Raw genomic sequence first — 23,672 nt, 5'->3', positions numbered from 1 at the left:
AGCATTTAAATCACAAACAGTCATTATTTGCATAAGATGGTCTAGAAAGAAGATCTGCTATAACATTGGATTTGCCTGGAGTGTAGACAATTTTTGGATGATATGACTGGATTTGAAGGGCCCATCGAGCCAACCGACCAGATGGTGATTTAATACTCATTAGCCATTTGAGAGGTTGGTGGTCAGATGCAACTATTATTTCTTGGTTTTCTATATAAACCCGGAACTTCTCAAGAGCCCAAACTACTGCAAGAGCTTCTCTTTCGGTAGTTGAATAATTTCTTTCTGCTGAGTTTAACAATCGACTTGCATACTCAATCACACGTTCCTCTTGACCTTCTCCTTGGATAAGGACTGCTCCTAAGGCATAATTTCTGGCATCTGTCCTAATGATGAACGGTTTATTCCCGTCAGGTTGAGATAACACAGGCGGTGAAATCAACCTTTTTTTCAACTCTTCAAATGCTTTTTGTTCGGTTTCACCCCATGTCCACTGTTTATTTTTTTTTGGTTAAGTCACTAAGGGGTCTAGCAACTTCTGAAAACTTAGGGACATATCTTCGGAACCAGGAACACGTCTGTAGAAAAGACTGAACTTCCTTTACGCATGTTGGTTTAGGAATTTTCTGAATGGAAGATACTTTCTCGGCATCTACCTCTACACCATCTTCTGTAATCCAATGACCTAAATACTTTACTCTGTCACAAGCAAAATGGCATTTGCTCCTGTTAGCATTTAGTTTAAACACAGAAAATCTTTCAAATACTTTCCTCAAATCTGATAAATGTTTATCAAAGGTTTCTGATAACACTATGATATCGTCGAGATATGACAAGGCAAAAACATCTTTTAACCCTGATCTAAATTTATCAATAAGTCGTTGAAAAGTTGCAGGCGCGTTCCGCAACCCAAATGGCATTCGCAAAAACTTGAAAGTACCAAATGGACAAACATAGGCAGTTTTTTCTTGATCTGCTTCATGAACTTTAACTTGATGATAACCTGCTCTTAGGTCAATGGTAGACATGGTTTTCGTTGATTTTGCTTCAGTTAGCAAATCATCCATTCTTGGTAATGGATATGTATCTGGAACGGTTTGGGAGTTTAGTTTTCGATAATCTATACACAGTCTGATAGAACCATTAGGTTTAGGGACCAATACAACAGGACTCGCATAGGGTGATTCGCATTCCTCAATGATACCCTGAGCTAGTAAGGAATCTAGCTCCTTTTTTAACAACTCTTTCTTTGCGGGTGTCATTCTATATAGTGGTTCGGCAACAGGTAAATTATTTCCGGTCTGGATTCTGTGCTCAATATAAGGAGTAGGCTCTCCCCTTTGAAAGCTAGTTTTATATTCTTCTAACAATGAATTTAATTTCTTCCGTTGTTCTCTCGTCAAATGTTTTCCTTCCTCATCTCTCAACTTCACGGATTCGGTTGCTTCTGGTATTGCAACACGAGTGTCAGCAGACGTTTTTGTTTCTGGAGATGTTACTTTCAGAGATGTTAGTACGTTTGGAGTATCTTTAGCTTCAGATGGTTCTTTGTAAAAGGGATACTGCTTCTGTGGATTTTCACTAAAATACAAGTACCATTCTGGATGTTGAGCACTATTCCCGCAGCCTGTAGAAAATCAGTTCCAAGTAACGTCCTGTTACCTTTTGCTTTTGACAAAGCAATAAATTTCATACGGACTATCTTTCCTTCAACGTTAAGATTTACCACTGTAGTCAAAGCATGAACATTTCTTTCCTTGCCATCAGCTAGTACCATCGTAATATTTGTTGTTTTAAATCTAAATCCTCGATCTCGTAACAACTTATAAAATCTTTCTCCTGCAATAGAATTCGATGCTCTTGTATCAGCGCAAAAAGCTGCTTTTTCACCACAAACAGTTAAAAAAATGGAACTGGACAGTAGATCGGATGATTCAACTGTATACAATTTTACACGATTGACGACAGTTTTAACTTCTTCTTTTAACTTATTACACTTAGGGCACTTTGACTGTATGAAACCGGGATATCCACAACCATAGCAATGAATAAAAGGTTTCCTTTCTTGTTTAGAAGTAGTAAACTTTGAATTGTCAACGTTTGTATTTTTAATCTGGTTAACGTTTTTAGGATTACTAGTTTTAGATTTTCCTTCTGGAACAAATTTAATATTTTCTTTACAATATGGTTTCTTTGCATTGGAAGATCAATTTTTCTTCATGCAAAGTCTTACATTTTCATAATAATCGAGCTTTTCTGCGAGCTCCAACGGATTGTTCATTTCTGATAAGCTGTCCACAAAATGTTCTCTTACCTCGGAAGGTGTTCTTTTCTTTATCTGATCTGCAATGATCAAGTTTTGTAGCTACTCGAAACTAGAGATATTCAATTCTTTAATCCATCCTTCAAAATAAGATTTCAATTCAAAAGCAAAGTCCTTCCATGTAATTTCTGCAGATTTTCTATGCTGAGAAAACATTTGTCGAAACCTATCAGCTGTGAGTCTATATCGCTTCAAAAGCATAGTTTGCATAATCTTTAGAATCCTCTTCGTTTTCTCTAACAACTAATTGATTTATTTCAGATGGTAATGATCCAATCAAGTATGGGATCCAATCAGTTTCAGGTATATTTACGAACTACAATTGACGCTCAAACATGGTCAGATAAAGTCCTATCTCATCTTCCTTTGGGTTAAACTTTGGAAGAATGCGACTCAAATCAAATTTAGGCTGATCTACTTGAGAAACAGATTCCTTTGGCATATTCTTATTAACTTCAAGTTGGAGTTTAAACTTCTCTAATTCAAACTCGCGTTCCTTGGCTAATCTTGCTTCTACTGCTTTTTTTTTCAGCCCTATCTTCAGCTTCTTTTTCTGCTTTTACGCGATCATCGATTATATTGCTTAACATATTTTTTGTAAATTCTTCATCATAGGTTTTAGAACTCGTTATCAGATCTCTCAATTGCATAACTTTTAAGTTATCTGCAACTTGTAATCCAAGCTCTAAAGCTAGTAATTTAAGGTCCTCTTTGCGGCCTTTGCCGAAATAAGCCATCTCGAAGGGAATTTATGTAAAGTTTTTTTTTTTTTTTAAATAGTTGAAAAAGTCCCTAATATAATTTAATATTGTTTACTGGCAGAATAATATATGTAAGTTTAAGCAATGAGGGTTTAATTTAATAGCAATACTTTCAAAAATTCCACGTAAGCAATATCAAAATTCACAGAATTCTAATCATATATTACTCTTTACACATTCGTATGAAAATAATATTTTTTATTTACCAAACTAGTTTTATTGAGCTGTCAACATCATTAATCTTTCACTCTTAAAATAATGAACGTGAAAGCATATTAATACGACACAAATTCTAAATAAGAGTTATTTACGAGTGACATCTTTTGTTCAAGGACAAATCTTTATTTGGCAACAATCTCTCAGATGGAATAAAATACGTAACACTTAATTCAAAAGCAATTTTTGTTTTCAGTTATATTATAACCATTTAACAAGATAGAATCAAGCTTTAAAACTTATAAACAATATTAATGCAAATATAAAATCATTTCTACAAATTTTAATAACATTAACAAAGAACTACTTTTGCTCTTTTTTTCTTTAAAAAAATACGGATGTACCATATAATTAAAAATACATATTTATTTTCTCATAACTGAAATATCATGGGTTGTAATAATATAATTTAACACCTTCTAACTTCCGATATGATCAAAATACAATCTCAGTTAAGTAATGTTTCGGTTAACACTTAAATATTTATAAAATAAAACAGACTTTCACTCTATGTTAAATCATCACAATGAATGAAATTTTACACAAAATAAATCTCCTACCTACTGTGTAACTGCTTCACACTAAAACCAAGCACTTTGGATTAATCCTTCATATTTCGAAATGGATATTCGAAATTGTTCGTATCACCAGAAAAAGCTAGAGAACTAGAAGAAAAAATTGAGCTCGAGTTTCGGTAAAGAGTACGACTTAATTTTAAAATAATTTTAAATTTTTGAGGCCGAACGTTGGGCAGCCATTTTCTTTTATGTAGCGTTGTGACCACGGCTAGCTGTAAAATTGTTAAACAAAACTGGTAAAATTTAAACCAGACAAACTTTAACATTTAACAAAAGGAATTTAATTAAACACAAACACTACATAAAGAAATTTACATGACAAAACTAACAAGAAGTAACATAAAGAAATATTAAAGGGAATTTGAATTTAAAATTCAAAAGGGAATGAAAAGTTCATGTTTATAGTCCTCTGCCGAAACTCAAACTAAATAGTTCGAGCGTAGATGTTTTGAATAGCGTCCGATAAGGTGGCGCTGCAGTACAAGAGGCTGTTTGTACTGTTTGTTTCCTATGTTATTTTATATTTTCGTTAAAAACGAAAATATAAAATAACATAGGAAAAGGTAACGAACGAAACATGCTTACTTTGGTTTCCAACACACGACAATTTAAAATGAAAAATTAAACAGACTTGTTGAAAATTTATCTTTAAAACATTAAATCAAAATGCAAGAAATTTTCGAAATCATTTTATTGCGAGTACATGTCTCATATTGTAGTCATTTTCGGGTGACAGAAATGAATTTTACATGATAATAAATATGGTCATCGCACATTAAGTAACTTCTTACATTAAGTAACACTTCTACTTTCACTGTGACGTCACTTCCGCCTCCGCAGTGGGGCCAATACTACTAGATGCAATAAAAATATTCAAAACACTAAACTGTTTTACAGTTGCTGCATTTAGCGAACTGAATAGCATGACAAGTTTCACAGCTTCAAATAGCTGTAACTGGTTTATAAAACACAAATTCAACAAAATTTTCGATCTGACGAAAGACATTGCATAAATATGACTAAACTCAGTGGCGCAACAGCCTTAGTGGGCCAAGACAATCAGTCGAAGAATATGTATTGTTAAGAAGGAAAACTTCTCCTAAGCAGGAGTGGCTCCCTTCGAACGAAAAGGGAAACAGCTGCGCATGCGTGAAACATCTGTCGCCAAAAAGCGCCAAAGCTCGAAGCTGAGGTCGAAGTTCGAACAGGTTCGACGGTCACGTTTATCAAGAGTTTAAAGCTGCGTGACTCCATTTCTTCCCCTCCATATTGACGGATATAAAAACAGACATCAAACTGCGATATGGATAATGCAAGTTCAACAGCCAGTGAAAGTGAAACTTCACCTAATTTTCTTATTCATCTTAACCCGTGTTCCTCAATTTCTTGTACACGTCGCGGAGGAGGAAAATTCGCCCAGTTCCGGTACATCACAAAGGGGGAAATTTTCGCCAACAGGTTCCGTCGCCAAACCCCTTGGCGAATTTTCCCTCTTCTTTCTAGCGGCGTAGAAGGCAAACTGGTTTACATTACGTCTATGAAGCCTTTCCTTCTTTACATAGACGTTCTTTGCAGCAGTGCTATCTGAAAACTGTTTTCTTCACCATGGGCCCCGGGGTGCGTAAGCATATGCCCTGAACAAGTGGTCAGCTTGTTGCAGGACCCCCAGTGTTTAGTCCCCAAGCGAACTTAGTACTCATTTTATCGACCCAAGTGATGAAAAGCTGAGTCGACCTTGTCCATCCCGGGGATCGAGCCCCGGAACTGTGGTGCTGCTGCACGATGTGCTAGCCACTGCGCCACTGGCCATATATATATAGATATAGATAGAGAGATATATACATATAGATAGATATCTATCAATGTCTCGAAAGCGCGACTTAGGATATATATTATACTTATATATTGCATTGTTCTAACATAGGTATCAGTAATGGGCGCAGCCCGACCCGTTTAACCAAACAAGTTGGTCTTATGGTCATGACAGGCCCCGCCCATTTCAACAAAGGAGAAAATGAAACATAAAATGGCTAAATGAAAATAATCATGTGTTAGTAATAATTATAAACATGAAAGTGAAGAAAAAGAACAAATACAAACATTTAGACAAGAGTAGACATCAAAAACAAAAACAAACAAACAACAACAACAAACAAAAACAAAAACAAAAAACCCGCGAACAACGAACACAAACAATGGTAACAACAAATTAACATGGGTATTTTTCTGATATCACATGGGACTATTTCGGAAATGATATAACTATTTTTTCGTATTTCGATTCTACGGCACAAATTATACCAAAGAGCCAAGTTCCGTAAAAATGGCACGAGTAGTTTTTAAAAAATTGGCTCTAAAAATTTTAACTTCTCAATGTTAATTGAATATGATATATATTTGTTAATATCTTTTTCTTTATTAAACTTATTTGATTCATTCTGTCACAATTCAAAATTTATTTTCAATCCAAAAAAATTCGCAGATATTTTCTGATTTATTTTTTAAATTTATATTTTTAGTAATTTTCATAAATGCTTCGAGAGCATTATAAAGTTTTACCATAACCTTAAAGTAGATGTATTTCTAGGCATGAGATATTTATTCAGAATTTCCAAAGATATACGTGAATTTATATACTGGCGCGTTTTGAAATTTGGTCTGTTTGTAAAATCCGATAATAACGCTAAATGTGATTTAAGCACTTTGTTAAAATTATTTCAAAGATGGACCTTTTTATCCTCTAGTACTAGGGTCTCTTCTAAGTCCTGGCTCATGTACAATGAAAAAGGGAAGGGAAAATAGGTCACTATTAATTTAGAATTTTGCCAAGTCAATTATTCTTGTCACAAACTAGATAAAGTTCTTGTAGATAAGTGTTAAATTTCTCGGTACGTTTCTCACGAAATTTGAGATTAACCAACTCAAATTAAGCCTAAAAAAATTAATATTAGTTTGTTGAGTTGTAGAATCGAAACATGTATAAAAATCGGTATGTCCTTTTAGATTAGTCCGATTTTGTGCCAAAATACCTGTGTATATAAATTATAAAATATATAAAATTTATATATAATACATACAAATCTAATATGTATCACAATTCGCGCTTTTGAGACATGAAAAAGCAAATCAAGGTTTCATTAAGCAGCCCTCTAGAACGGAAGATATAGAACTGTCCCTTTTTGTGTGTGTGCAGAGTGTATATCAATACCATTATCTAATCATGTACACCAGATTCCCTGATTCTTCGATATTCCCTGATGCAGATGTTCACTTTCAGTATGCCACCTGTCACGCTTTATCTCATATTAATTTGAAGAATTTAAATTACTCTGGACAGCTTTGTCCTCTGACTTCAATCCTATTCAGTACTTCTTACAGAACATGGAAAGTGACACGAAATAAAAAAATAATCTCTTTAAGTATTATCGAATCTAAAATAATCTGATGTGTACACCACATGACTTCCTTGTACGGAATTTTAAATTATACGCATTTTTTCTTGCATTTCATTTAAACTTATTGGATTGAATTAAATCTACTTCGCCGATAGGGCATAAACCACAACAGAATAAATGTCTTCTTTAAAATTCATTCTATTTGTTAACCACAGCGACACTCTGACGCTAGGTTCACTTAATAGTATTATATTTCTTTCATATTATAACCTTTACCTTCATTTGGTACCAACTACTGTGAGTTATCACCAATAGATCAAGTATGCCTTAGGTCTTTCACTTTTGTATCAAAAAGAAGATGTTCATATTATAACTCAGAATGAACAAAATTTATATCATTTAAAGAATTATCTAATCGTTGCCACATGTTCTATTCAAATACCCTAATAAAGATAGAAAGACAGAACGATGTATAAAAGAAATTAAGCAAACAAAACAAAAAAGAAACAGTTTTTCACAGACGATTGAGTATTTCTCATTCAATTAATTCAGTTCTCACTTCGCGACCAGCCAAAAATACATAAAAACTCTAAATATCTATATTAAAAATTACGAAGTATATCTTAAATACATATTTCCTCGAAAAAATTCCAGAAAGGATTAAGCATGATTTAATTCGCAATAATAAATGAAGGCGTTACCTTTCTTGTTGCGAAGCTAAGTTTCTCTAGATTGGCAACAAATCCACTATTCTGCTGTTTCAAATGTAAACAAGCAATGGCCGCCATGAAAAAAATTATTAGGCTTAACGGCAGTTAAACAACTTTAAAATTGTTGATAATTCTAAAAATATTGCATACAGATTTACTAAAGGCATAAAAACCTTAACCGGAAGATAATAACAACATAGTTCAATCAATTTTAAAGCAAAAAAATGTACAATTTACAAACATATAATAGTAAAGAAAATGAGATCACTGAGCAGAGTAAGAGAATGGATATATATATATAAATATAAGTTTCGTGCAGCCGATTGCAACCAAAATACGAGGTGCACATTTACATGTTATAGCAGTCCTATATACAAAATTTCAACGTTGTGAGGCTACTCGTGTTTGAGTTATGCGAGATACGTTCGTACGTACATACGTTCGTACAGACGCCATGAAAAATTTTCTTCAGACTTCGTTTTAAAGCAGCTTTATAATTCTTTTGGAGGAAAAGAGTCTTTTATTCTGTCCTTACGTACAGATATCACGCAAAAACATCGCTAAATTGCATTCGATAGCGGTCAAAGTGGATATTTTCGTTGAAATATGCTGCCTGAAACGTTTCGCAATTACAATACTTCCTTTTTACTTCGTACAAGGAAGTAAAAAATTACAGCTCCCGTTATGTAAGCACACTCTTAAATTCCAGAAACGATATCAATATTTTGTTGAATACATGCCCATAATAACATCGGCTACGATCAAGTCTATATGTGGATCAATGAGTTATTAGAAGGTGTCTCTAATATTTTGGTCACTAAGTGATATGTATAAAGGCATAGATTTAGAAGTTGTTCTCAGCTGCCTTTAGAAAATTCAGTTTTGCATTCAAAGCTAAGCCTAACTGCGTTACGTTCAAAGAAATTTCTGTCACAAAAATTATGTCTTCAATTAACTTCGAAATTTTTAATTACTGTTTTATTTGCATGGTTTCATGGACAATGTCATTACACTTTCACATCTATTGATTATTAATAGAAATGCAAAAAAATCGTGTATACTTTAAGATCTAATGAAATTCTCTTTTTTTTTTTTTTTTTTTTTCTTTCTTGCAAGATGTCTTCGTTATATCTCTAAAGAAACTTCCGTGTTGACATTCAGAATCTGATATAACTTCCGATAAAGCTGTTATTTTCTGAATCTGTGAAATGTTGAATCAATCATTCTATTCTCGTGCTAAAAACATTAAAAATTCGGATATTCACAAGCACTTTCAGTTCAGAAATATTGTTAAGTTCACAAGTATTGTAATTTTCATGAGTTAAAGATCACAAATATTAGTGATTAATTATGTACCTAAATGCTATAATTATCCTAAGTTCATTTCTGATTTTACGAGCAATTCTATCGATTCCTAGAAACATTTCGGAAACAGTTGTATTTATAATTTATTTCTAGATGATTTTATTCAGGTTAATGTTTTTTAATTTCCATATTTGTATGATTTCAGAGATGCTTTCCCGGTCGAATCAGAAGTATTCATGTTGTGAATATACCATATTTTTTCGACATTTTCTATAATATGGTAAAAAGTTTACTTCCCAAGAAGATCTTAAAAAGGGTAAGGTGATGTACATTTTGTAGCTGTTTTTTGATACTTAAATTTGTAAAAAAACTTTCAATAATGCATTTGAAGACATTCCATTTAATATCTTAATATATTCAATTGACACAAGTAGAAGGTATTAAAGATGTGTTTATGTATCACTGTTTTCAAATTTTTAAGAATGAAATAAATGGGAACAGTAGCTGAAAAATGCAAGTTGTGTTAACAACAGTTTAGGCGTGAAAACGTGTTATTTATAATCTCGAATAGTTCGGAAAGTGGCAACAGTTTTCTTTTAAACCGATGAATGTGTTGAATTAATTCCAAAGACAAATATCTCACATTATGATGAATGGCACCACATTTTTTTTTAAATGGCTGAGTTTTCTGATTAAATTTGAAACATTAATATCTTACGGTTTGCTTAGTGGCAACACATTGCTTTTAAATGGCAGGGTTTGTTTAACAGAATTTCATTAATTTAGTACACAAAATACATTTAAAAATAAATTCTAACTTTCATATCCAGGTTTCGAGATGCATATGTTCAAGTGACACACCAGGTGTGTGGGAAATTTGGTGGATCAAGGTGCCGTAGTTTTCCCACACTACGAGGAATATACATACATACATACATACTTAGGTTTAGAATTATCCGGTTTCAAGGCATCAGTAGTCATATCACCGACTACAAAGCTCGCTTCCAAATGCCTGGCCCACCAGCGGCCGAGCGGTAACGTCGCTGAACACTGGTAGTTCGGTCCGAGGTTCGCATCCCGTGAACGGGCTGGCTGCATGGGTGTTTTCGTGGTTTTCCCCATGTGTAACGTGTATACGAGCCAGTTTCCCTTAAAAATTCCTCCACGAAGGCATCCCTTCCTTAAGGCAGATAGCCCTCGAGTGCTTTGCCGTTATCTAATAAACCAATAAACCAACCCAAATGCCTGACAAGAGCATCCAATACAAGCACCGGCAGGTCTTGGCTGGCGACCCACTGCCGATTATTGCTTTGTGTATGGGATGTTAAGATGTGTCACCAGGAAATTGCTTATGCCCTCCGTGTTGGGAGGCCGCCCACAGTTTTGTGGAAGGGCCATCAGCCGCCCCTAATCCCGGGAACTTTGCCACCTTTCCACCGCTCCTAGGTGGACCGTCAAAAGTGATATACATACATGCATACAGATTGTTAATTATTTAACATAGAAATTAAAACAATAATTGGAGGTTAGGAATAAAACTTATGTTAATCAAACGAATTCTGCTCAATGAATGCAATATGCATCTATATAAATTGTGTCTATAAAAATTTGGGACTCAATTCATGTAGAGTCGACTACCGAAGAAAACAAATATTTTACTACCTTTAAATAGCCTAAAAGTACAAAAAATGATCTTTTATTAAACGTGTTAAAAAGCAAAATGTTTTCGAAATTAAATTTGATTTTTGGCTGCTGGAAATTTTCTAAAATTTTTGAAAATTTCCACCAATTCACCAACGATTTCAAATTTAACATACTAACTAATATTTTACATTTAGGCTACACGGAATACCAAAGATTTTAATTTTAAAGAAAAGAAATGGAATAAAATACAGGACGCTTTATAAGGTTATGAAATGCAAACCTTCGGGTTAAAGGATAAAGACGTTCGGCCAAATTTTGCATTTCTTCTTACACTAGAGCTCGCCTGCGCTGGTATGTATCTAGCAGACCAGTCACCAGGGGGATTATTCTTACTGCATTTCATTTTTCGGAGAGAGAATGTTTAATCCGTTATTTTAAATAATATTTTTAACTGAAAAGGTAATTTTAATTTGTAATCAACATAAGTGCTGTTGATATGAGTAGATGCTAATTCAGAAGTCAAACAACAAAAATCAGCGTTATACCTACAAAATTTTCACAGGACTAGTTTCGATGGTTTTACCGAACCATCATCTTCAGCTGCAAAACCGCAAATGAACAAGATAGGAAATAATGATTAGATAAGATAAGAAAGCCTGGACAAGAATAAGCAAGTGGCGCCATCTGTTGGCGAAGCCAGAACTAAAACATAATTTCTCTAAAAGCCGAAGGCAAATTTGGATTGGAATTAGGATCGTTAACTAGAACAGAAAGATTTTTATGAATGTGAAATGCCTCTAGAAAATCCAGTTCTCCAATGGAAGATGTTTTTTGAATAATTTTGGCAGCAGAAAAATTGAAAGTGTGATTTTCGGACCAACAATGTTGAGCAACAGAAGACCTCTGTGTTTCCTTTTTTCTAACATATGCCTCATGTTCTTTGACGCGAAATTTTAAGGCTCTCTTAGTTTGGCCAATGTAAATTAAACCACACTGGCAAGGAATCCTATAAATACCCCAGGAATTCATATCCGGAATGGGGTCCTTGAGTATAGAAGTTGGAATTTTATTGATAGGAGAAAAAACAACCCGAAAGTTAAATTTCTGCAAAATATGTGCAACTTTATAGCTAATTGATGGAAAGAAGGGAATGACAACAGAATTTTTATAATCTCCTAAAATAAGAGTGTGGCTTTTAGTGTGTTGAGATGAGAATTTTTTAACTGCTTGATTAATAATGTTGGGTGAAAAGCCCCTGTCAATAGCTATTGCTTTTAAATAATTTAGTTCTTCATCAAGGGATAGTTTGAAGGAGCAAACTTGAAGAGCACGGAAAACATAGGAATAAAATGAAGCTAACTTTTGTTTAGTCGGATGACATGATTTAAAGTGTGGTGGAAGGCAAACCGATGAAGGTTTACGGTAAACTGTAGTACTGAAGTTGGATGTGTTACGTGTGACCAGAATGTCGAGAAACGGAAGAGAATTGCAAGTCTCAAGTTCAAAAGTGAACTGAATAGCAGGATCAATAGAATTCATTGTTGAAAGAACTTTATTTAAATCATCTTTATTACCTTCAAACAGGGTAAAAGTGTCGTCTACGTAGCGGAGCCATGCCGGGAAGTTTAAAGTTTCAAACAATTTTGATTCATAATAATGCATGTAGATATCAGCCAGGATGGGACTGAGGGGACTTCCCATGGCTAATCCCTCAGTTTGCTTGTAATATTTATTTTGGAAAACAAAATGTGTTTGTTTCAAACAGAGTTGAGTGAGAGAAATTAGCTCATCAATTTCGATGCAAGAGAAATGAAATTCGCGAAGTCTGGTTTCTAGACATCTTAATGCACCCTCCACTGGGACATTGGTGAATAATGATTTTACATCAAAAGAAACCATGAGTAAATTACTAGGAGAAATGTTTTTAACCTTTTTTTCAAACTCTATTGAATTTTTTATGGTGTAAATGTTATTGTCTAATAGAGTGGAAAATCTAGAAACTAAATATTTAGCTAAAGGATACGAGGCAGTACCTAAATTTGATACAATAGGGCGGAAAGGAATACCACTTTTATGAATTTTGGGAAGAGCATATAATCTGGCACAATTCACAACAGATGGGATAAGCGAATGTTTTAAGTTGCTTGAAATGATTTGCGAAGATTTGATCGCAGTTTTTATTTTGTCCGAAGGTGAGTCCGAAGTCCGAAGGTGAAGGATCTTTAGGGATCGGATTATATGGTCCTTCGTTTAAGAGTTTAGTGACACCATCCATGTAAGTGTTCTTATCCATGACGACTATCTGGCCACCTTTGTCGGCCTTTGAAATGATAATATCCGGGTTAGAATGAATTTCGCGCATTGTAGCTCTTTCTCTCGCAGTTAGATTTGCTTTCAAAGGTTTATTATTGAATTTCACATTATGAGCGATAAGATGCCTAATCATTTCTTTCTGTGAATCTGAAACTTTACTGAACTTGAAAGCTTTTTCGATAGGAGCCAAAATCTTTGGAATCGAGGGTTTACAGGTTTGTGAGAAGTTAAAATTATATTTTAGAATTCTCTCTTGTTCTTCTGAAAGACTAACATTAGAAATATTAACTATTGGCTTGATGTTTACAATGGGAAAATTTTTTGAACTACTTGAAATGGAAGACTGTAAAAGAAGTTTTTCGAATTTAACTGCAAGGGTGTTTTTATGACGGTTAACTGCATTCTCCGTTCTAGACCAAGACTTTTGCTCAAGGCCAGTGAATTTTGGATATGATTGAATCATATCCAAAATCGAAAAACTTCTTTTACAGTCTTCCATTTCAAGTAGTTCAAAAAATTTTCCCATTGTAAACATCAAGCCAATAGTTAATATTTCTAATGTTAGTCTTTCAGAAGAACAAGAGAGAATTCTAAAATATAATTTTAACTTCTCACAAACCTGTAAACCCTCGATTCCAAAGATTTTGGCTCCTATCGAAAAAGCTTTCAAGTTCAGTAAAGTTTCAGATTCACAGAAAGAAATGATTAGGCATCTTATCGCTCATAATGTGAAATTCAATAATAAACCTTTGAAAGCAAATCTAACTGCGAGAGAAAGAGCTACAATGCGCGAAATTCATTCTAACCCGGATATTATCATTTCAAAGGCCGACAAAGGTGGCCAGATAGTCGTCATGGATAAGAACACTTACATGGATGGTGTCACTAAACTCTTAAACGAAGGACCATATAATCCGATCCCTAAAGATCCTTCACCTTCGGACTTCGGACTCACCTTCGGACAAAATAAAAACTGCGATCAAATCTTCGCAAATCATTTCAAGCAACTTAAAACATTCGCTTATCCCATCTGTTGTGAATTGTGCCAGATTATATGCTCTTCCCAAAATTCATAAAAGTGGTATTCCTTTCCGCCCTATTGTATCAAATTTAGGTACTGCCTCGTATCCTTTAGCTAAATATTTAGTTTCTAGATTTTCCACTCTATTAGACAATAACATTTACACCATAAAAAATTCAATAGAGTTTGAAAAAAAGGTTAAAAACATTTCTCCTAGTAATTTACTCATGGTTTCTTTTGATGTAAAATCATTATTCACCAATGTCCCAGTGGAGGGTGCATTAAGATGTCTAGAAACCAGACTTCGCGAATTTCATTTCTCTTGCATCGAAATTGATGAGCTAATTTCTCTCACTCAACTCTGTTTGAAACAAACACATTTTGTTTTCCAAAATAAATATTACAAGCAAACTGAGGGATTAGCCATGGGAAGTCCCCTCAGTCCCATCCTGGCTGATATCTACATGCATTATTATGAATCAAAATTGTTTGAAACCTTAAACTTCCCGGCATGGTTCCGCTACGTAGACGACACTTTTACCCTGTTTGAAGGTAATAAAGATGATTTAAATAAAGTTCTTTCAACAATGAATTCTATTGATCCTGCTATTCAGTTCACTTTTGAACTTGAGACTTGCAATTCTCTTCCGTTTCTCGACATTCTGGTCACACGTAACACATCCAACTTCAGTACTACAGTTTACCGTAAACCTTCATCGGTTTGCCTTCCACCACACTTTAAATCATGTCATCCGACTAAACAAAAGTTAGCTTCATTTTATTCCTATGTTTTCCGTGCTCTTCAAGTTTGCTCCTTCAAACTATCCCTTGATGAAGAACTAAATTATTTAAAAGCAATAGCTATTGACAGGGGCTTTTCACCCAACATTATTAATCAAGCAGTTAAAAAATTCTCATCTCAACACACTAAAAGCCACACTCTTATTTTAGGAGATTATAAAAATTCTGTTGTCATTCCCTTCTTTCCATCAATTAGCTATAAAGTTGCACATATTTTGCAGAAATTTAACTTTCGGGTTGTTTTTTCTCCCATCAATAAAATTCCAACTTCTATACTCAAGGACCCCATTCCGGATATGAATTCCTGGGGTATTTATAGGATTCCTTGCCAGTGTGGTTTAATTTACATTGGCCAAACTAAGAGAGCCTTAAAATTTCGCGTCAAAGAACATGAGGCATATGTTAGAAAAAAGGAAACACAGAGGTCTTCTGTTGCTCAACATTGTTGGTCCGAAAATCACACTTTCAATTTTTCTGCTGCCAAAATTATTCAAAAAACATCTTCCATTGGAGAACTGGATTTTCTAGAGGCATTTCACATTCATAAAAATCTTTCTGTTCTAGTTAACGATCCTAATTCCAATCCAAATTTGCCTTCGGCTTTTAGAGAAATTATGTTTTAGTTCTGGCTTCGCCAACAGATGGCGCCACTTGCTTATTCTTGTCCAGGCTTTCTTATCTTATCTAATCATTATTTCCTATCTTGTTCATTTGCGGTTTTGCAGCTGAAGATGATGGTTCGGTAAAACCATCGAAACTAGTCCTGTGAAAATTTTGTAGGTATAACGCTGATTTTTGTTGTTTGACTTCTGAATTAGTATTTATTCGGCGTGTTATTGTGTCTTAATGAGTAGATGCTTTATGTTACAATTCTTAGACACCAAAAGTCTTTTAGTGAAAATAATCTACCGTCTTATGTAGACCTGTATAGCATTTAATCGTCAAGAACTGTCAAATCTAAGCAAGAACTCAAATTCTGCTTACAATTATGAGGAAACTTTAAGCTCGTGGAAAAGTAGTTTATTTTTATTGAAAAGGAGAACAAGAAATCAAAAAATATTACCAAGATATAGAATTTTATAACGAATGCTGCTTTGCTATGAAGAGTTTGGAAAAAGATATGACTTCATAATTCAAAAGTTGTCTCATTAAGAGAGCAGGCTATGAAAACGTTTTAATATTTCGTTGTGTCAATCCAAGGAAATTTCAACAAGTGCTTGCAGGATGAAAGCGACTGCAACCGAAAGATATATTTTAACCAACTGAAGAACATTAAAAATAGTGTGATGGAACCTTAAAAATATCAAACAAGCGGGAAAACTAAACCTGTGAAAAGAAGCTGCGGCGTAACGCAAAGCTAGATTCAAATGGAAAATGGGGCTAACACGAGCGCGTTTTCGTCTTTTCCCATTACTGCTTCTTCAGGACAAATCATCCACTTGTCTTCATCCCCAGGTACTTCAAACGAAGTTGAAGACATTGAATTCATTCCCACAGGGAAGAAAGCGTGCAATAATAAAAAGGTATCCAAGAAACTAAAAGTTTAAGCTTGAACATGTGAGACAACTGGAGTTTCAAGTAGGTTAGCAGCAGTTACTGTCAGCGCTGTTTTAATCCTTTCCGGCACGTTACCTTTTAAAGTCGGAGTTTTGATAAAACAAAAAAGGTAGGCAGTCTAATTAGGCCTAAGGGAGTACACAAGTAAAATTTTGTGAAGATAGCACTTATCGTTTTAATTTTGTGGGTGTGCCCAAAGTGGTACACTGATTGAATAGAGCTTCGAAAAGAGTGCTGAAACGAGCATTGTTGTCAATGAACTGACCGATGAGATGCGGAGAAACAAAGAATAGAGACTCTCAGTTGTCCTAGATTATCGGTGAGCCCGGTCTGGGCACACCTAGCCGTTTGAGTTTAGGCAAGATTTCAAGGTAAAAATTTAAAACTAATATAGAATAAGGAAATTAGTATACAGCCAAAAAATAAAATATAATTGTTTTTTCAAAAAATTCCTTTTATACCCTAAAAAAATCTGGAAGATTTCTTTGAAAAATGAGGGTCTTAAAAAACTAAACATGGCTAAAATATATGGACTGGTTTGTGTTGAGCTGCCATCTACTATAAATAAAGAAGGTTCAGAGTAACCTACAGTAACCTATAAATCCTTTTTCATTCAATTTGTCTGTGCGTATAGAAGGAAATTTTTAAGTGTGTCCAGACCGAAAGGGTTAAGCGATAAGGAATTTGTTTTATCAGATGTTACCGTTTACAGCAAGTTCAAGATGGAAAAGGCAAACCCCGAAATAATGCAGTAAAGAAAATTAAAAAACAGCCAAGTGTATATTTGGCTGTTTATAACGACAAGACTCGGAAATGTATGTCTCTTTGTAAACAGCTGCTGCAGGAGTCTGCTGCTGTTTGTGTGTGATCGGAATGCAGCTGTCTCTTTGTGGGGAGTTCAGGGTAGTTTTCTTTAAAAAAATGAAAATTAGCTACAGCTGCATTTCATATTAAATAATTTTCGGTTAAAATTACTGAGATCTGTAATTTTGTATGAATTTTCAATACCAAAATGGCAGCGAACGAAGACGTCATAAGGACCTCAAACTTTGTAATACTATTAACATCTACGAAAGGAAACTTTTCCAGATACATACGGCAGTATTACAACAACCTTAGAAGCACCCAGATTTTCTGAATATGCTAAACTCTGGCAGTCACGCCCAAAATCATTCTCCAGGCAACGATGCTCATAACAATTTTTCCGTCATATGACAGGACCATTTTCGTATGCGTTTTTTTTTTTTTTTTTTTTTTTTTTTTTTTTTTTTTTTTTTTAATTTTATTATTATATTGTAAATTCCAACAATTTTTGTAGACAAATCGTGATATTTTTTGCCTTAAACTTAATTTTAAAGTATGCGCTAGTGGAATATGCCAGAAATGGAAGAAACCGCGGTAAGTCTTCTGCGTTAATACAATATTTTTCAGCAAAATTGTTAAAGGAAATAATGAGGATACGCATTAGGTAGATAAACAGTGCACCTTGCCGAGGTTATGCGTGATGCCGAGTTTGTGCAGTTTTCTGATATTTTTAAAGCGAAAATAGATCACGCTACATATGGGAAGAAGAACGGAGCAAAAAAAAATGACAGAAGCTTTCTCCGAAAGATTTTAGGGTTTGAATGCCCAGTTATTTAATAATTAACTTATTTAATATTTACCTTTATTTCAAATTTCTAAATTGTGTTTTTCTCGCGGTATATTGATGATACTTCCTTAAAATTAACGTCAATATTTTGGAAATATTTTTTAAATAATTGGCAAATTCGCCAATTTGCATCTGATAATTAATCATCATTTTTTCATGTGTAAAAAATTGCCAAAGTGGTTGAATTAATAAGTAAGTACCCTTTCCATACATAGGATAATTAATCAGCAAAATCATTTTTTCACCTAGTCTTAGTGCTATACAACACTTGCAAGCTCGTACGTTATGTTGTGCATTGTCCAATAATGCAAGTGTGCATAGGAATAATTTAATATATATATTGCGTTTTTAACTGCATGTATGAATGAATGTACCGTGATTTGTTCTATGATCGGTATACATCCCTCATTAACTTTGTATTCTTAAGAGACTTTCTATTTGCTGACAAAGTGGCACCATTTTCGTACATTAGAAATCTTAACTGATTTTCAGAAGTAATTTTGTCAGTTTGCTTCCATTTATCTCGTGTTTGTGAGTTTTCCCTCGTACATACGGTACTATCGGCTTTCTAGGAAGATGCTGTTTCGCTTTAAAAGTCTGCTGTTGTACCACATAATTGCTGTACCGAAAATTCCATGACATACTACAGTCAGTGTTTAGCACAGGAAACAGTAATTACGCTGCATACAACCGTCAAAAGCTGTTGCAAATAATAGAAAAGAGAATGTCTACACGCTTAGAAGAAAAGAAAATTATTGCATTTCATGAAGACAAGAAAAAAAAACCGCAAACTGACAGAAAGAGTTACATTCCGATTTTAGTATTTATCATTGCCAAAATTGGATATCAGCTAAATAAATAATGTATTCTACTACTGCTAGTGAGAACGGGAACTGTAACAGCATCGACTAGCACTAATATTTAGTGAGGGCAACCCTAGTCTTAATGATGCCTCTCCAAAGACAAAACTTTGACAAAATAAATTTTTTATATGATTATTGGGTGGTATTTCATGGAACCAGACTTGGAGAAGAGCTTCAGTTAGTTTCTCCAGTCATCCAGCATCCTTTTTCAGCGTTTCCTGACACACCTGGATCCACAGGTTTGGAATCGAATTTAAATACAGACTGATACCAGGCCAAGGCAAGGTTATGGTCCTATAGCCATTTTTTACATATGTAACTGTGAAATGCACTAAAAGGTAAGAAAAGTAAACAAAATATGTAATGTAACTGATGCGTATTGTTCATGTATGGGATGTTTACTGGCACCCTGAAATGGGCTTCTGGCACCCTCATGTATGGGGCTTTCTAGCACCCTGAAAAATTTTCGTAACAGATCTTTACTGGTCTTGAATAGTAAGCAAGAATTTATAGGAATTTTTGCTTACTATTCAAGACCAGTAAAGATCTGGGGGATTGCAGTAATTGCAGAATGTCCTTGTACCTCGGTTTTCATAGTGCCTTGGAAAACTAGGAGTGGACACAGACTTTGGTTCAGAAATTAACCCTCAGACCGTCAAAGAAATAGGATATCTCGTTCTAGACACAACACAGTAAATTCTTCAGTCTCGATGGCGAAGTATCTGTTGACACCCTGGGTAGTTGAGTTTGAATTTAGATTCATTTGAAGAATATAAAGGTTTTCCATTGCTCAGAAGTCCATCTCCATACCGTTTGCTTCCCTTCCTACTGTTATTATTATTATTATTATTTACGTGTTCCGCTCTAAGGCATTACACGAAGAGAGGGATGTCTTCGTGGAGAACTTTCTAAGAGAAAATGGTTCATATTAATACGTTACACATGAGGAAAAGCACGAAAACGCCCATGCAGCCAGCCCCGTTCGAGGGATTCGAACCTCGGACCGAACTACCAGTGTTCAGGGATTTTACCGCTTGGCCACTGGTAGGCTTCTTTTAAGTTCCTGAATCTCATTTTTGCAGTAAGTAGACGCTTATTTCTGGGGCGATGGTACTTTGAAACTAAACGCCTGTGGGTCATATTGTGCTTTCCCATGTAGGCCTGAGAACCTTTATGTTTCTTTCCTGTTTCTGGGTGATAAACGAACAAGATACCACCCCTGCACTGCAGTAGATTTCTTTCGGAGTCCATGCCCAGCCTTTTTATGTAAAATTACCTTAAGTAGACAATGCCAGCACAACTCTTTTCTTAAGGCCCACCAGCGGCCGACCGGTAAAGTCGCTTAACACTGGTAGTTCGGTCCGAGGTTCGAATCCCGCGAACGGGCTGGCTGCGTGGGTGTTTTCGTGGTTTTCCCCATGTGTAACGTGTATACGATGCAGTTTCCCTTAGAAAGTCCTCCACGAAGGCATCCCTCCCCTTAGGCAGATAGCCCTAGTGTGCTTTGCCATAATTAAATACACCTTTTCTTACGCGAAATTCGTTGCACAAAAGAAGCCAGTCACTATCTCTTTTAAAGACGTACAAAGGACAATCCTTTCTCTCCGAGGTACTTTTATTAGCACTGCACGGCTAATGCAATCATTTGCAGTATGCAACATTCTCACTTAGACATTTCTTATGACAGCTGAAGGAACTTTTCATGTAATTGCACAACTCTTTTGAAACATTTTTGTGAACACATATACAGAAAATGGAAAATGTAATTTTTTGCACATCTCCTGTAATGTTTCTTTATTCGCGTATCCGGAAGGAATATCATGGTACCTTTGAAGTCACATAGGAATTATTGTAAATCACATCTCCAGAAAAAAGTGATTTGCAAAAGCCATTCTAATAACATTTTGTGGCCACCAACAGGCGAGCGGTAAAGTCCCTGAATACTGATAGCTGAGTACAGAGTTCGAATCCTGGCGAAAGGGCTGGCTGCATGGGCGTCTTCGTAGTTTTCTCTATGTGTAACGTAGTTAAAAGCCAATTTGCCTTACAAGTCTTCCATGGGGCATCCCTCCACTTGGCGAATACCATTGTGGTTCACAATCAAATAGAAAATGGCATTTTGTTGCTTCTAATCTAAAACGATAGGTAATATTGTCACACATTTCCTGGCACATTCTGCGTTTCCAAGCATGCTTAGTTTGCCAAGCATTCCGAGCGTGGTTGCAAACTCCATTCTTCTCCGGCCCACCAGCGGCCGGGTGGTAAGACGCTGAACACTGGTAGTTCGGTCCGAGGTTCGAATCCTGCGAACGGGCTGGCTGCATGGGCGTTTTTGTGGTTTTCCCCATGTGTAACGTGTATACGAGCGAGTTTCCCTTAGAACGTCCTCCTTGAAGGCATCCCTTTCTTTAGGCAGCTGATTTTCCATTATTGAATAATCCCTATCCCATTCTTCTCCATACACAGTACTTAAACTTCTAATTTACCTATTTCTTGTAATTTGTACTCTCCATTTCAGTTTCAGATTTTATGTACAATGCGAAAAAAAAATTTTTTTTAATTAAAAAATAAAAAAAGGACAGTTCTATATCTCACGTTCTATTGGGCAGATTGACGGAATTCAACTTGCGTTTTTCATGTCTTGAAAGCGCGACTTTGGATATGCATTAGACTTATATATAAAATTGTTCTAATATTGTTTGACACAAAATTGGACTTTTTCTGAAATAACATACCACCCTTTTTCCATATTTCGACGATTCTGCGACTTAAATTACTCCAAACTGCCAAGTTTTGTAAAAGTCGCACGAGTAATTTTTTAAAAAATTGGCTCTCAAAATATTAGTTCCTCAATGTTAATTAAGTTTGATATATACCGGGTGGCCATAATTAAACTGACAGTGCTCACAGTGTTCTGTAGCGCGATCTATTTGCGAGAATGACGCCACATTTTGTAGGAAGATTAAACAAGACGGGGTACGAAGGATTCCGCGAAAAAAGAATTAGTTCCAAAAGTCACCGCTAGGGGAATATTTGGCGCTGTGTAATAGAAAATAGAGTGTTACAAATGCAAATTAATACGGAATAAAATTACCTTTTATCATGCACATTTTCTGATTTAGTTCAAGTGCAATATGGCAACACTTTTAAAAAAGCGTAAAATCTACATAAACACTGATAAAGTCTCGTGATCTGCAATATCACATACGCTGAGCAGAAGAAGTTCTTTATTCAAATTTGAGGTTACATCCATTCGCACAGTGCCAGCTGCTTGGGTTTTAAAAGGCAATGTGTTACGTTTCGAATCAATCGGATTGAAAGTTTATGTGCAATGTTTCCTTCTTTAGTCGAGCGTGCGTTACTGGTCAAATTCTTTTACCTCAACCAGTACAACGCGTCGGCCGCTCTTCGTGCTTTTAGAACGCACCAAAAATGCGTAAAGGTAACGGTCCTGTGTCAGTTAATGGGCTAAAAGCAATGTGTGCGACGTTTGAGAAAACAGGTTCTCTGAAGGTTCAGTCAGGCAGAGGACGAAAACACGGATCCACATTTGTCTTGGTGAACCTTTACTTCTTCTCCTTAGAGATTCTTTGGCCCACCAGTAGCCGAGCGATAAAGTCGCTGAACACTGGTGTTTCGGTCCGAGATTAGAATCCCTTGAACGGGCTGGCTGTATGTGCGTTTTCCCCATATGTAACGTGTGCACGAGCCAGTTTCCCTTAGAAAGTACTCTACGAAGTCGTCCTTCCCCTTAGGCAGATGGCCCTATTGTGCTTTTCCAAATTAAATAAACCAAACGCAAACCTTGAACATTCTTTGGTCGCTGAGCCAGAGCCAGAAGCCTATGATTAGGTATTCAACCCCCAGTGGGTTTTTACCTATACATTTCAAGTTTCTTGCAATCACTTCCGAAGAAGACTGCTAGGTTTGAGTCGTGAAAATACAGACGTAATGACATCTGTAGCAAGGATAAGGCAATTATGTATGGCAATCTTTCTTTTGGCAGCTGCAAGTTGAAGTACAGGGGTGACTTCCATATACATGAGTAAAAATATAAAAAATGAAATAAACATGAAAAATAAAATACTAAAAATCCTGATTAAATATGTGGAATTGAGAAATAATATTTAAAAGAACTTGATTTTATTTTTTTAAAAAAAACGAGTACGGCCAAGGCCCGAACTCGCAATCTTCATAAGTGGTATCGGAGACAGGACTTAGCCCGCTCGGATGCTCTTCTCTATGCACATGCGTTCCAAAAATTAAATGAAGACTTCTAATGCTTTCAAGGCGAAGTCAATCTTGCTATTTTCGTCGTTGATACCTTTAAACTGATTGTAGAGATCTTTTAGCTTGAAAATTAAATTTTTAAAATCTTCGAAAGTTTCAGTAGAATTATTTTTCGTTGCTGTAGGTTGTTTTTCAGGTAAATTTCTGAGAGCTGCTGAATAATTTCTTATTGTAGGTTGGGATTTATGTTCGTTATTAGGAGTTTCTTCGTTTTTAGGATTTTTCTTAGGGAGATCAGGGAAAT

At 35.3% G+C, this 23,672-nt stretch overlaps 1 protein-coding gene across 2 annotated transcripts in view; it reads left to right on the top strand.

Moving 5' to 3' along the window:
* LOC118183171 (alpha-tocopherol transfer protein-like) overlaps positions 1 to 23,672 on the top strand; it is a 168,667-nt gene that overhangs the window by 26,947 nt on the left and 118,048 nt on the right. For both annotated transcript variants that reach the window (XM_085827273.1, XM_085827274.1), the window contains exon 4: positions 9,494 to 9,604. In XM_085827273.1, the coding sequence (XP_085683399.1) occupies positions 9,494 to 9,604 (111 nt within the window). The remainder of the gene's footprint in view (positions 1 to 9,493; positions 9,605 to 23,672) is intronic.

Source organism: Stegodyphus dumicola, chromosome 11 (genome assembly GCF_044657685.1).
Source record: "Stegodyphus dumicola isolate Sdum_Otavi_A_Nest chromosome 11, ASM4465768v1".
NCBI classification, from domain to species: Eukaryota; Metazoa; Arthropoda; class Arachnida; order Araneae; family Eresidae; genus Stegodyphus; species Stegodyphus dumicola.
The sequence above is the reverse complement of the archived record's forward strand: the minus strand, read 5'-3'. Positions and strand labels throughout refer to the sequence as shown.